This window comes from Dromiciops gliroides, chromosome 1 (assembly GCF_019393635.1).
Source record: "Dromiciops gliroides isolate mDroGli1 chromosome 1, mDroGli1.pri, whole genome shotgun sequence".
Lineage (NCBI taxonomy): Eukaryota > Metazoa > Chordata > Mammalia > Microbiotheria > Microbiotheriidae > Dromiciops > Dromiciops gliroides.
Window position 1 is genome coordinate 427,408,407 of NC_057861.1, and position 15,727 is coordinate 427,424,133.

The following is a 15,727-nucleotide window of genomic DNA, read 5'->3' on the forward strand; positions in this document are numbered from 1 at the left end:
TTCTTCTGCAGATACTTGCTCAGGTTCAGTTATTTTTCCCAGTTTCATGTCCTTAAGTTTCATTCCCTCTACAAATGTTAGAGGACAAATATGGTGGGTTCCACTCTCACTAATGCTTATATTATCACTGATCATTTACCAGCTATAAAAACATTTTGCATCTACTTATCCTCCAAGTTTTATCTGTAGATGCTTTTGGAATGATCTAGCTAAGTTGAATCTTGTGTCAACCTTTCTATAGATGTCTTCAACTCTAGTGCTTTTCATCATTTTGTAAGGTAATGCCATTTGCGATCTTCTGCCAACATTTTCTACAGTGTTTTGCAAATAAACTCCTATAACTTTAAAATAAACTTTAAAAAGTGGTATTACCCTTCCGTACCAAGCCTTTCTGCTTGACATGGAGATCAGGTTTTGCTGCCTCAGGTAATTTCTGGGTTCCTTTGGCCTTCTCATTGCAACAAATATTTTCTATCTCTCAAGATTTTCTTATAAACAGTGACCCTGAGCACATAATCATTTTTTGTTTGTTTGTTTGTTTTTTAGTGAGGTAGTTGGGGTTAAGTGACTTGCCCAGGGTCACACTTGCACAGGGTCTGAGGCCGGATTTGAGCCCAGGTACTCCTGACTCCAGGGCCAGTGCTCTATCCACTGGGCCACCCAGCTGCCCCTTGCACATAATCATTTTAACCTTAGGTATCCCTAAGAATCTAAGATACAGAACAGTTGTTGATCTGCTTTGTTAGAGGGAGTTTTCTAATTAAGAGGACCCTAAATCTAACAAATTACAGGTCTAGTTTTTTAAAAAAAATTTTTTTTCAATGTCAGTATCTACTTCAATAGTGTCCAGTTCCATCTGTAGGTACCATGTTGTTGAATTGATCTGACTTAGTGAGATCTCACTCCAAGCTTTCTGTAGGCTCTCTTCTAATTTGATATTGATTTTGACCTATATGTAAGTCTGTGACTGAATTGACTGTCACTGACTGAATAGAGCTGATTCTGAAATGACTCTCATGTTAGTAATGAATCATTTACTTTCTGTTAGGGTATGGTCAATTTTGGGCTTTGTGGTAGAGTTTGATGTTCAATATATACAACACCTTTAACCCCCTTTTTTTAAAAAACATTCATGATATATAGGCATAAGGCTTCCAATAGTCTTCTAGTCTTTTCTGTCATTTTTTCTTTTTACTGGAACCATATTTTCTAATATGTTTTGCTGACCTACTCTGAACCTGCTTTCACATTGAGTTCACACTATAGCAAAGCCCATGTTTTCTTGGTTTGGAGAATATTTTCAATTCCATGGAGAACTTCTTTATTTCTTCATCCTTTATGATATATGTTAGCATGTAAATTGTGGCTACTTCTTTAATGGTCTTTTTACTCATGTTTATCATGAGTACTGTAGGACATGATGTCGAAGTGTCCCATAAAATTATTTTCTTATTTCTTTTCTCCCCCCACTTTTCCAAGAAGAACCCATGAGCCATCTTTCTCTCTTTTCTATCTTTCCATCTTTGTCTTCTTGTTTTATTTATAACAAGAAACTTGATATTGGTATAAATAATTTCTTCCTGAGGTATATTAACTCAGTGGTTATTGGACAAAGAGCTAACATTTAGAATTCTACAGTTAATGTTTGTGGATGGTTTAAAAACTATATTTTTCTGCCATCATCATTTCAAAGGAATGCTACACAGTATTAAAGCCCTTATTTAGAAATATAATTTATGTGTAAATAAATATAAGGATATTTTCCTTATTTCATGGGTTTCTATAACCCAAGAACCCATCACTTGGTAGACAGGCTGCTGGTGCTGAGCCTTCTCATGCTCAGCATTTGTCCCACCCTCTCATCATCTCTTAGCTGACAGCTCCTGAAACTGCTGCTGCTGTGGCTGCTGTTGCCACTACCACCGTGTGTGGGCTCCAGAAAGACTTTCACCCTAGTGTTACAGACTTGTCCTGTCTCCTTAAGTTTTATTAGACTGGAAAAATATTTCCCACTGACTTTTTGTTGTCTCTGCCACTCCAAAATTTGATTTGAGGCATTGTTTTAAAGTTGTTTAAAGGGGAATGTTGGGAAGAGTTCGGCTGGATGGCCGCCCCTAATCCTCCACCTCACCTCTACCCTCTACAACAAGTTTTCTAATGAATGTACAAGAAAATTTAAACAGTTCGGATTATTTATTATTCAGATACATATTTTGTTTGTTTAGAAAATAGCATAAATGACATTGCAGCAGGAAGATGTAATGTAGTTTAGGAAGCAGTATTTTAGGTCCTTTTTAGGACCGATTTAATAGCATTTATTTGTATATAAAACACTGCCAAATGTGAATTCTTTTTACCTATTCATTAAAACAGGTTCAGCAGGAGCTCTCTTCTATGACACTTTTGGGATCATTACCTTGTTACCTTATGTACTTGAAAGTAATAAAATAACATTTCATTAAAAATATTCTAGGGGCAGCTAGGTGGCACAGTGGATACAGCACCGGCCCTGGAGTCAGGAGTACCTGAGTTCAAATCCAGCCTCAGACACTTAACACTTACTAGCTGTGTGACCCTGGGCAAGCCACTTAACCCCAATTGCCTCACCAAAAAAAAAAAAAAATTCTAAAATTTAGACTTCTTGCTAATTTAGGTTAACCATCTCCAAAGTGGATTTTAGTGAGATTTTGCTGTAAATATTTTTTAAACTGTTAACCAAAAAATTGTGCATATGATAATTTTATAGTAAGATGTTTAACCATGTATGATAGGAAAAATAGTGAAGTTAGATTTTCTTTTCTCCCTTTTAATAGCCTGTCTCAATTGGAGGGCTGATAGTAAACCTTGTTGGTGTCTGTGCCTTTAGCCATGCCCATAGCCATGTCCATGGAGCTTCTCAAGGAGGCTGTCACTCACATGATCATAGCCATTCACATCATGGACACAGTCATGGACACAATCATTCTCACAGCGATCACGGGCACAGTCACGGCCATGGACACTCCCATGGATCTTCAGGAGGAGGCATGAATGCTAACATGAGAGGTAAGTTGTGGCTAGATATTATATAAATATGATGTTTTGTAATTAAGTGAATTAATTGTAGAAATGAAGGATATCTTGGGGCAGCTAGGTGGCGCAGTGGATAAAGGATCGGCCCTGGATTCAGGAGGACCTGAGTTCAAATCCGGCCTCAGACACTTGACACTTACTAGCTGTATGACCCTGGGCAAGTCACTTAACCCTCATTGCCCTGCAAAAAATAAGAAACAACAAAAAAGAAGAGAAAAGAAATAAAAGATATCTTCTAATATGCCCACCAAAACTCCCTATTCAAAAACAATGCACATTCTACCAGGAGAGAAATTCCAGACAAAGAACACAGAGGCTCTATAACTCTTTACATTGAAAAGTCCTAGTAATGACATGCAAAGTCTTTTTTTTCCTTCTTTTTTTTTTTTTTAAGTGAGGCAGTTGGGGTTAAGTGACTTGCCCAGGGTCACACAGCTAGTATGTGTTAAGTGTGTGAGGCCAGATCTGAACTCAGGTACCCCTGACTCCAGGGCCGGTGCTCTAACCACTTCTCCACCTAGCTGCCCCTTTCCTTCTTTTTTTTAATCATAAAAGTAATTTATTATTTTCCAGTTTCATGTAAAGATAGTTTTCAACATTTGTTTTCATAGAATTTTTGGTTCCAGATTTTTCTCCCACCCTCCCCAAGACAGAAAGCAATCTGATATAGGTTATATATGTACAATCACATTAAACATTTCTGCATTAGAATGACATGCGAAGTCTTGAAGCTCTTTATGAGAGATGGGTTGAAAACTTATGCTGTGCAAGATTACAAAATAATGCCCTCCTTTTCACAGGAGGAAAGAGATCATTATGCTTTCAGTAACTTTTTAAAAAAAGAGATGCCACTGTATTGGAAGTCCAATAAAAACATTAGCTATATTGAGTTAATCAGGGTATGTTATAACAAGATTCCAGTGTCTAAGAAATGTGAATAGATGTGTTTTCAAAGGAAGGGGAGGAATTTTTATTTAGCACCCATGTGCCAGGCCCTGTGCTAAGCACTTTGAACAACTTTGGGAGGAAGGTGCTGTTATTATCCCCATTTTATAGATAAGGGAAACTGAGGCAGCAACTGTTAAGTGGCTTACCCAGGGATACACAGCTATTAAACGTGGAGGGAGGGGGAGCTAGGTGGCTAAGTAGATAAAGCACTGGCCCTGCATTCAAGAGAACCTGAGTTCAAATGTGGCCTCAAACACTTGACACTAGCTGTATGACCCAGGACAAGTCACTTAATCCCCATTGCTCCCCCCACCCCACCCAAAAAAAAACAACCAAAACCCATTAGGGGGTCAGATATGAACTTAAGGCTTCCTGACTCTAAGCCTAGTACTCTATCCACTTAGCCACCTGGCTGCCTCTACAGAGGCAGAGTAGTAAGGACAAAGGCACATTTAGGGGATGGAATAAGAGAAAAAAAATGACAAAAGAATCATAGTCTTATGTCAGGGATGCCAGAGGAGAATTTCAAATTGGTTGGCCAGTGTCAGACATTGCAGAGAGGTCAAGGAGAGAACATTAAAATCAGTGTAGCTTGGAGCAGAATTTCTCAAGCCATTCCATGTGACTCTTAGTGTAATATGATTAGGAGGAATTCCATGACAGAATTATTGCTCCAAAATAACAAGAGAAATAGCTTGGTGTGTAATGGATAGAGGGCTAGCCTTGGAGTCAAGAACACCTAGGTTTAATTCCTTCTTCTGACACATAGTAGCTATGTGACCATAGACAAGTCATTTAACCTCTCCATATGCCACTCTTTAAGACTTTGAAATCATAAATGCTTTTTTCTGCTTTGTAAAGAGTTTCTGCCCTGGGAATTCATAACACCAATGAAATCACAGATGTATGTGTCTGTGATGAAGTACTTATATGGCGCTTTAAAAGTATCATAATAGACTTAATTGCCTCAGTTTTCCTTCAGGATATTTACAAGCCCTTTTTGATCCTAAGAATAATATGTGCCCTTGTCCCACATCCCACCCCCAGCATCTATATATTCTGGCATTTTATTTCAAGCATCAGAATATTCAGTGACCACCTTAGTGTAGGAAAACTATTTCTGTTAGGCTATTTTTCTGTTGTTAGATATGTGCAATTAAACTCGTAATCACATTTTGGAATTAATAAACAATTTAAGGGTAGGGGGTTTTTCCCCTCAGAGCAGTGAAATTAGGGAATCGTATAGAGAAAAAAAATGATATGGTTATTTGGGGTTTAGATGAATATATAACAGGATTGGGGAGAAGAAAGAAGTATATAAGTACATAGGTATCAGGAGATAAGTAGGAAAAATAAAGTTATTTCTGTTTTATTTGCAGGTGTGTTTTTACATATATTGGCAGACACACTTGGCAGTATTGGTGTGATCGTATCCACAATTCTTATAGAGCAATTCGGATGGTTCTTTGCTGATCCTCTCTGCTCTCTTTTTATTGCTGTATTAATTTTTCTCAGTGTTATTCCACTGATTAAAGATGCCTGTCAGGTGCTACTTCTGAGACTGCCACCAGAGAATGAGAAAGAGATAAACATTGCATTAGAAAAGGTGGGCTTTGACTTTCTACATATTGTGTGTGATTTTACTCAAATTTTTCTTTTTATTTTAACAAGGAGTACTTAAAACTGAATAAATCCTCTCTCAGTTGGAATTTTTAAAACACTGTGGTTTGTAAAAATTTGACTAAGGAATTTGATCCATATGGAAAAAACTGCTTTTTTGGATATATGTTTTTATTTCACATTTTTTTTCAAGCATTTGTCTTCTCTCCCTCTCTCCCTCCTCCTTCTCCCTAATTGGAAAGGATAGTAGGGTGAGGAGCCATTGTGATAAATATTCATAATCAAGCAAAATGCATCCCCATATTGGTTGTATCCAGTCATTCTGCATCTTGAGTCCATCACCTCTCTGTCAAGTAATAGAGAACATTTATCATTTGTTTTCTAGAATCATTATTGTTCATTGTATTGATCAGAATTCTTTAGCCTTTCAGTGGTTTTTATTTAGACTGTTGTTTTTATGTAAATTATTCTTCTAGTTTAACTCATTTCACTCTGTCTTAATCCATACAAGTCTTCCCAGGTTTCTCTGAAACTATTCCTTTAGTAGTTTTTTATGCCTCAAAGTGTTTAATCACATTCATATACCACATTCAACCATCCCCCATTTAATGAGTATCCCCTTATTTTTGTGCATAAGGTTTCTCTTCTTTCTTTGATCTGTTTGGATTATAGGTTAATAGTGGCATAGCTGAGTCAAAGAATATGCACAGTTTAGTCATTTGGGGGGCATAGTTCTAAATTGCTTTCCAGAACGCTTGGACCAATTCACAGCTCCACCAACAGTATTCTCCTTTTGCTTGGATATATAAACCAGAGCAACTTATAGTTGTGAAGTTCACTTCTGAAAGCAGAATACTTTCTCAATTTTTCTTCTTATCCAACAATCAGTGAATCTTCTACCACCATAATCTTTTGATTTGTGGATATTTGTATGTATTTAAATTTTGGGTTTTGCCTGTGTGTGCTTATATCAGAAGTGTAAAAACTGTAGATGAATGATGAATATTCCTAAATGTTTATATTATTTGCATGGAATAGTAAAGGGTGTGTGTTTGCATGTCCATATATCATTTTATATAACCGAATCTAAAGAAGGGTATGGAGGCATTAATTAGATGGAAATATATTCGCATATCCCAGTGTTTAGGACTTATGTTGGAATTTATCTTGTTGTAGGGTCTATCTTATTACCAGTATTGTGTGTTATGTTTCATGAGATAGATGCCATTGTGTGTGTGCCATCAGTGCCTCAGAAGCTTGAATGTGACAGCCCCTAAAACCCATTTTCCAATCAGAACTGTTTTCAGTGTTCTGACATTATTTATATGTAAGGATGAAGTTATGGTTTTTACATTTGGACCACCTTTCTCTCTCGCTGGCTATCCCCTTTGTTCTTTCCATTTCTAACAGATGAAAAATATGTATCACTACCTTTTTTCAATTTGGCAGATTCAGAAAATTGAAGGTTTAATATCCTACAGAGATCCTCATTTTTGGCGCCATTCTGCCAATGTTGTTGCTGGTACAATTCATATACAGGTGATGTCAGATGTACTGGAACAGCGGATTGTACAGCAGGTAAGACATTTTAAGAACTTGTAACCCTATTCAGAAACATAAAAATAGCTTTCCAATGGAGTCACTTGGCCTAAACTTATTTCTGGGTATCTGTAATTAGCTAATACATTTTTTCAGAGCATTCCAAATTTACCAGTTTTAATTTAAGCAGAATTTGCCAGTCCTCATTGACATCAAAAGACATTTTCAGGAGGGAGCAAAGAAAAACCTATGAACTACTTCTGACTATACGGCTACACAGTCAAGAAGCTACTGGCAGTCCCTCCTCTGAGAGCCTTAGTGAGGAAGTGTGCTGCATGCATTTTCAGAGAATTTTTGGCATCCTATGTAAACCCAGATATACTAAAAATGTGTGGTCCCTCTTTGTTGAAAGTAGAGTGACGGGGCAGTGGATAAAGCACCGGCCCTGGATTCAGGAGTACCTGAGTTCAAATCCGGCCTCTGACACTTAACACTTACTAGCTGTGTGACCCTGGGTAAGTCACTTAACCCCAATTGCCTCACTTAAAAAAAAAAAAAGAAAGAAAGTAGAGTGACATGAATCATGTGCAACTTCTAGGAGGTGAAAAGAAGTTGTGCCTATCTAGAGTACTACACACAAGCTTCTAGACTGTCATTGGGCTCTGCAATTTGACTTTTTAATTTGTTTTAATACCCTTTGCATAGAAATTGTTAGGCTGAATGACAATTGCAGCAAGGGCGTAGGTATTGAGGCTAGACTCTCAGCAAGCTTATCTGCTATGGGCCATCAAAATCAGGCTGTCACTTAGTTGTTTATTTATGAATATACTATTGTCTGGTGACAATCATAAGCACAAATTCTTAACATTTAAAACAGTTGTTTTAATCTGAGAAATAGATTAGAACTATTAGGGTTTTTGCACATTTTAATCAACAAATACATTTTTGATGTTCAGTTAACTGTGAAAGGTATTTTCCCACACTTACCCTACTCACCTCCCCTACTCCCAAGTAAAGTATCCAGAGTTGTCCTTTTGATAATAAATTTCCATTTGCTATGTCAGTTATTCATCAGAACATATTCTGTTAAATTAGTAGTAGTAGTGGTGGTAAAGTCTATATAACTCCTTTACATAAACTCAAAAAATACCAAAATCTTCTCTTCTCCCTACTTCTTTAGAAGTAAAGTTATGGGGGCAGCCAGGTGGCACAGTGGATAAAGCGCCTGCCCTGGATTCAGGAGGATCTGATTTCAAATTCGGCCTCAGACATTTGACACTTAATAGCTGGGCAAGTCACTTAACCCTCATTGCCCTGTAAAAAATAAAAATTAGTAAAAATTTAAAAATAGAAGTGAAGTTACTCTACCATCAATAAAACTTTCAAGTGGAGTGAGGCTATATTTGTACTGATCCATTCTTCTAGTCTCACTCATTCCCTGTTGATTTTATGGGCCAATTTGTTAGATGATAAGCCAGAGTCAGGGATACAATTAATGGTTGAAAAGTAGACTGGAATTATCTCAATGTTATTCTTATTGTTCTAAGGAACAACCGGCCCTACAGACAAAACAGTGGAAGTGGGCACCCCGCCACTCTTTCCCTCCCATACGCCTTCAACCTGCCTTCTGTCCTCAAAACTACCAGTGGATGGCCATGTCTGAGACTAGTCACTGCTATACTTTCCATGCCAGTGAAACTTACCTGTCCTGTATCTTATCTCAGGGTCAGACTTTGTGTCCCCCAAGATGACACTTGGGTAATTTGGCATGCTGATGCTTTTAAGACAAAGCTAGAGGCCCTTCCAGTGTTCCTCTCTTTTCCATCTAATCCAAAGGAGTGATTCTAGTGATTAAAGTTTCAGACCAGGTAGGAGGGGAGAAGGGGGGGCGCTCTGACTTTTTTGCATGGTAGGTTATTCAGTAGTTGAACCTTTGGCCTTCTCCAAAACACCTTGTTAGCCATCTATTTTGACTCTGCCCCTGCTTTAGTAAACTCTGCCTTATTAACAAAATGTGGGTTATAACTAATTGAATAGCCAGTTAACTTAGTGTCAGTCAGTCACAGTAAACATTTATTAAGCACTTCCATTATTCCAGACACTGCGCTAAGTGCTGGGGATACCAGGAATGGCAGAAAATAGTTCCTACTCTCAAAGAGCTCAGAGTTTATTATGAGACAACATGCAAACAGCTACGTATGGACAAGCTATCTACAGAAGAAATTGGAGCTAATAGAAGGAAGACACTAGAATTAAGGCTTCTTGTAAAAGGTGGGATTTTAGCTGAATGCTGAAGGAAACCATGGCAGCCACAATGGCAGAGGTGAAGGGGGAGAAAATTCTAGGTAGGGAGAGACAGCCAGTGAAAATACCCATTCAGGAGATGGAGGATCTTCTGCAAGGAACAGCAAGCAGGCTAGTGCCACAGGGTGATAGACCATGGGGGTGGGGAGATGGCAGGTGTTAGAAGCCTGGAAAGGTTGGGGGGTGGGGACTAGGTTATAAAGAGCTCCGAATCCCAAGCAAAGGCTATCATATTTGGTCTTGAATATGATCAGGATCCACTAGAGGTTATTAATTAGGGGCGTGACATTGTCAGACCTGTGCTTTAAGAAGATCCCTTTGATGCTGAGTAGAAGAGGGACTGGAGTTGGGAGAGATTTATGGCATGGAGGCCAACCAGCAACTTTTGCAGGAGGCAAGGCATGATATAATGGGCCTTCACCACAGAGTCAGAGTAGAGAAAGGTATATATGAGAAATATTATGAAAATAAAATCGACCAGCCTTCAGAACAAATTGGTTATGGATGGAGGGTGAGTGAGCAAGAAAAGTCAAGGCTGACAACTAAGGTGTAAGCCTGGGTGCCTGAGAGAGTAGTGGTGCCCTTGGAAATAATAGAGAAGAGGGGAGAAAAATTTGGGACATGTTGAGTTCAAGATGTCTGTAAAACACCCAGTTTGAGATGTGCAGTAGACAGTTGGAGAGTGAGTAGAGAGGTTAGGGCGAGATAAGGAGATTTGAACATCATCAGCATAATTGAATTCGTTAAAACTTCGAGATCACCAAGTGAAATTGTATGGAGAGGTCGATGGGCTCAACACTGAAAGACATGGGGAAAAACTAAAGAAGCCCCTGTTTAAAGAAATGCACTGCCTTGTTGGAAGGATGAGAATTAGATACATAAAAGAATCAGAAAGCAGTATGTTAACGTAGCAGGAAAAAAACGCCATCTCAGGAAGCTCAGGTTTGCCTTCTGGCCTTACCACTAGCTGACTGGGTGACTTTGGGCAAGTTGTGTCATGTCTGAACCTCATTTTCCTAGTCTACGAATGAGAGAGTTAGGCTTATCCAAAGACTCCTCCATTTTTACATTCTGAGCTGATAGGTGGTACACAGTAACAACCCACTCAGATATAGGTCAAATTTCTTCTAGCTTTAGCTTTCTAAAACAGTCACAGACCTAGAAATAAATTAAATTTTAAAGGGCCTTTTAAACATTGCTAAAGTAAAGTTGCCCTCCAAAGTGACAAAAAAAGTAGTCACTTTACTTCACAGGAAGTCCATTTTTACATGTAATTCAAATGATTTTGGTTACCTAACTTTCTAAGAGATTAAAAACAAATGGAGGGGCAGCTAGATGGCGCAGTGGATAGAGCACCGGCCCTGGATTCAGGAGGACCTGAGTTCAAATCCGGCCTTAGACACTTAACACTTATTAGCTGTGTGACCCTGGGCAAGTCACTTAACCCCAATTGCCCCGCAAAAAAAAAACAAAACCAAATGGGGTGGGGGGTAGCTAGGTGGTACAGTGGATAAAGCACTGGCCTTGGATTCAGGAGGACCTGAGTTCAAATCCAGCCTCAGACACTTGACACTTACTAGCTGTGTGACCCTGGGCAAGTCACTTAAACCTCATTGCCCTGCAAACAAACAAAAAAAAGCAAATTAGAAGGTGATATAATAGCAAGAAGTGACAGTTCACAACGGAGGGATAACACAGAATATTAATGTAGACATAAGAACTGAAACTCCTGAGGTGCACTTAGCATAGAGATGAGGACTTCATAGTCAGTTGATGTTTATATTGTTAATGTTGTTGTCAAATTAAAAGTTTAAATTCTATATTAATGTGGTTAGAATATTTCAGAAGTTAACATGTACAGGGACAAAATTTCATTTACCTCTCCATCTATCATCTCCATCACTCCAATGACATGAGATAAGTAAGACATGACAGTGACAGAATGCTGAGTTTATTATGAATTAATATAATGTCATTGTACTGTATAGAAAGTCTTTGTCTTGAGAATGAGTGAGTCATGGTTCTTGCTGTGTGCCTGTTCCAGGTTTGCACCATTAAAGTTCATAACAGACTCCCCTCCTCTTTAAAAGTCAGAGTGTCATTGGGATTTCTTCTTATGCGTGAACCTAGATGGTCTGCTTGAATTGATATTAACTCTAGCCAACTACATTTTGACTAGGCAGTTGTTTTTTTCACCCTTGAGTTCACCAGACACTTATTAAGAAGGGAGAGAGGGGCAGCTAGTTGGCACAGTGGATAGAGCACAGGCCCTGGATTCAGGAGTACCTGAGTTCAAATTTGGCCCCAGACACTTAACACTTACTAGCTGTGTGACCCTTGGCAAGTCACTTAACCCTGATTGCCTCACTGAAAAAAAAGAAGGGAGAGAGAGTGAACTAATTGCACTGTTGATAGGAAGATATTTAACTTTCATTTGTTGTTATTTACATTTGATTTTTTTTTTACGTATGGGCAATATAATATTCTCACAGACCTTTTACAGATCTTACTGTAGCTTTTTCCATATGAATAAAATGCTTTTTCGAGGGAGGGGGTGTTGGGGGAGGGGACTGTGAGACTGACTGTGCTGAGCAGTGGGGGGGGGGGGCAGTGGGGGTTAAGTGACTTGCCCAGGGTCACCCAGCTAGTAAATGTCAAGTGTCTGAGGCCAGATTTGAACTCAGGTCCTCCTGACTCCAGGGCCGGTGCTTTATCCACTGTGCCACCTAGCTTCCCCTGTGCTGAGCATTTAAACAAGATACCTTTCCTGGGACTTTACTTGAGGGATCCATAAGTAGTAGGCAGAAACAGGAGCAAAGGCATGAATGAAAGTGGGCTAATGTCGGGCATCTACTGGAACTAGTGAGATATCCAGTTAAGATGGAAGGGAAGTATATGAAGGGGAATAGTAAGAGTCTTTTTTGCCAGGAGTTTGAACTTAATTCAGCTGAAAGCCAGTGAAGTGTTTTGAGCAGAGGAGTCACGCAACCAGACATTACATAAGAAAAGTTAATCATTTAGTAGTGTGAAGGATAGATTTGGAGTTGGAGAGAGTGAAGGTGAAGAGGAAGTTAGGAGTGTGGTCCTGTAAAAGATGAAGCAGGGTGGTATTAAGGGCTCAGGTAGACCAAGTAGCCTTAATACCTCATCTTTTGAGATAGGAAAGATAGAATAGGTATGATACTAAGAAGTTTTAAGGAATTCTAGTCTTATCACCCATTCTTTTATATTTAAATAATTTTATTGATATATTTAAATTTTACATCATCTACATTTCCCACTGCATATTTCCCCCTTTTGCCTCTCAAAGAGCTGTCTCTTATAAGAAAAGAAGGGGAAGGGGGAAAGCTCCAGAATACTAATCAGTTTGACCCCCAGACTCTGGAGTGGTAGAAAGTCTGATCATATCTCTTCTTTGGGGCCAAGCTTAGTCATAATTTCACAGCATTCAGTTCCAGTTGTTTTTTGTCTGTTTGTTTACATTGTTGTAGTCATTGTGTATATTGTTTTCTTTCTGCTTATTTGACTGCATCAATTCACCAATTTTCTAAATATAAGCTACCTGTCTGTACTGTTATCTCACCACGAAAAGTTACTTTTTTGTAATTTAGACTGAAGTTCCTAAGTAGTTTTAGCTCTAGGCAGGGAAGGAGGGGAGGGAGTCGGGGAAGAACCCCACTGAATTTCAAAACAACTACCATAGTGCAAAAGATACTAACAGACTTAACCATGACTTGATTTGGTTTATTAAACTTTATTGGTGGCCTTAGAAAACTATATCAAACAACCAGGATATAATGCTGACATCCTGATGTATCATCTAATTTTAAACTTTTACAATTTCTTGTAATCATAATCAGGTTACGGGAGTACTTAAAGATGCTGGAGTGAACAATTTGACAGTCCAGGTGGAAAAAGAAGCTTACTTTCAACACATGTCTGGCCTAAGTACAGGATTTCATGATGTCCTTGCTATGACAAAACAGATGGAATCCATGAAGTACTACAAAGATGGCACCTACATTATGTGACAAGAAATATGATATACCTGTTGGCTATGAATAATGAAGAGTAAATGACTCAGTATTGGTAATATTGAGGGGAAATGCACATAAATGTACAGAAACAATATACCATATTTGAATTTTTTAAAGCTTAGTCCTGCTGGATCAAGGTGTTTTTCTAAAGGAATTTTTGAAATGAACTGATTGTATATGTGAAACATTGATTGTATATGTGAATAATGACAATTTGAATTACTATACTTTGTGTTTATTAAAAAGAAATCTTGGGGCAGCTAGATGGCGCAGTGGATAGAGCACCGGCCCTGAATTCAGGAGTACCTGAGTTCAAATCCGGCCTCAGACACTTAACACTTACTAGCTGTGTGACCCTGGGCAAGTCACTTAACTCCAATTGCCCTGCAAAAAAGAAATCTTACTTTGTGTGTCAGCACATATCATATATTCTTGGGGGTGTACAAACACATTTTTTTGCATTCAATTAAGGGAGAATACAAATGATGTGTTATAGTAGGAAGACTGAAATTGCTTCAGTGTGCTTATTTTTCTGTCATTGTCCTTTTGTAAATATGTATTTACGCATTTATTACAAGGATTCAAATGAAAGTTTGAACTTTGACTTGGTGTTGTTTTGTTTTTGGTGTGTGTGGTGTGTTTTTTTTTCAATGTCTAAGCAAAACATAAAAGGAATTAAAGTTCTTATATTTATGAATTTAATGTGCATAACACTTCTTTCTAAATATACCTTTTTTTACATCCAGCAAATTTTGTGTTACCATTTTAAACCTATGTCCAAATTGCCCAATTTGAGAGATATTTACTAGCTAGCAATTCAAGACAAGAAGTGAGAATTAGGAAATTAATACAGTTATAGAATTTTTATTTTTATTTTTATTTTCTTGGTGAGGCGATTGGGGTTAAGTGACTTGCCCAGGGTCACACAGTTAGTAAGTGTTGAGTGTCTGAGGCCGGATTTGAACTCAGGTACTCCTGAATCCAGGACCAGTGCTTTATCCACTGCACCATCTAGCTGCCCCCTAGAATTTTTTTTTTAATTAGTTACTTTTAAAGAAACTGGAAAACAAAGAAACCAATATAAAAACAGTTTTTCTTTTAGCAATATTTGCAAATCAATACTTAAGATATAAAACTGGCTCTGTGTGTGTGTGTGTGTTATCCATTAATCCCTCCCACAGTAGAATGTTCCATTTCTTGTTAGGCAGATAAAGTGTCAGTAAAGTGTCAGGTTTCTCCTGAGTGGCTAAGAAATATTTACTGTAGCTAACACGTATGCACATTAGCTGTTAGTATAATTTTGTTTTGTTGTTCAGTTGTGTCCAACTCTCCTGTAACCCCATTTGGGGTTTCCTTGGCAAAGATGGTTTGTCATTTCCTTCTCCAGCTCATTTTACAGATGAAGAAACTGAGGAAAACGGGGTTCGGCTATTAAGTGTCTGAGGCTGGTTTTGAACTTGGATCTTCCTGACTCCAGTCATGTTGCTCTATCTACTGCACCACCTGCCTGCCCTTAAGAAAGGGAATGAGAAGAGAGAGGATGGAAATTAGGAGGATAGATAAGGAAAGATTGTTGTTATTCAGTCATGTCCAACTCTTCGTGATCCTGTGAACCATCATATGTCAGTATCGTCCATGGGGTTTGCTTGGCGAGAATACTGGAGTAGTTTGCCATTTCCTTCTCCAGTGGTTAAAGGCAGACAAGTTAGGTGATTTCCCAAGGTCACACAGCTGGTGAGTGTGGGAGATCCAATTTTAATTCAGCTCTATCCACTAAGCCACATAGCTGACCATAATTCTGTACAGCAAACCAAAAAGACTGATTTGCTCTTTACTATTGTCAGTTCACTTTGATGACTCAATCTGATAACTCAGTTCTTTCAGTAACATTCAGACTTTTTCCTATGATTCAAGACTGGAAAAAAGCAACTTTAAAAATCATCCATCCCAAGCCCCTCATGTTAGAGAGAAGGGAACCAAGGTCCTGAGAAGTTAGTGCTTTCTTTGCCCAGGGTTATGCAAGCAACAAGAAGCAGAGCCTTGGGTCCTGTGACTCCGACCGATTCTAGTACTCTTTTCCACTACTTGGAAGTTTAAAGTCGTCCATTCATAAAACATGCCCATGGAGTTAAATCATTTTATTGTTATCTATATTTACCTCCTAGACTAATTCTTCTTAATTTTGTTTTTCATATTTCTCTTAAATT

At 38.4% G+C, this 15,727-nt stretch overlaps 1 protein-coding gene across 1 annotated transcript in view; it reads left to right on the top strand.

The window, feature by feature from the left end:
• SLC30A5 (solute carrier family 30 member 5) overlaps window positions 1–14,217 on the top strand; it is a 50,306-nt gene extending 36,089 nt beyond the window's left edge. Inside the window, exons 13-16 of the mRNA XM_043975651.1 lie at window positions 2,814–3,045; window positions 5,400–5,626; window positions 7,090–7,218; window positions 13,344–14,217. Of these exons, the coding sequence (XP_043831586.1) occupies window positions 2,814–3,045; window positions 5,400–5,626; window positions 7,090–7,218; window positions 13,344–13,514 (759 nt within the window). The 3' untranslated portion in view covers window positions 13,515–14,217. The remainder of the gene's footprint in view (window positions 1–2,813; window positions 3,046–5,399; window positions 5,627–7,089; window positions 7,219–13,343) is intronic.
• Window positions 14,218–15,727: the final 1,510 nt, after the last annotated feature.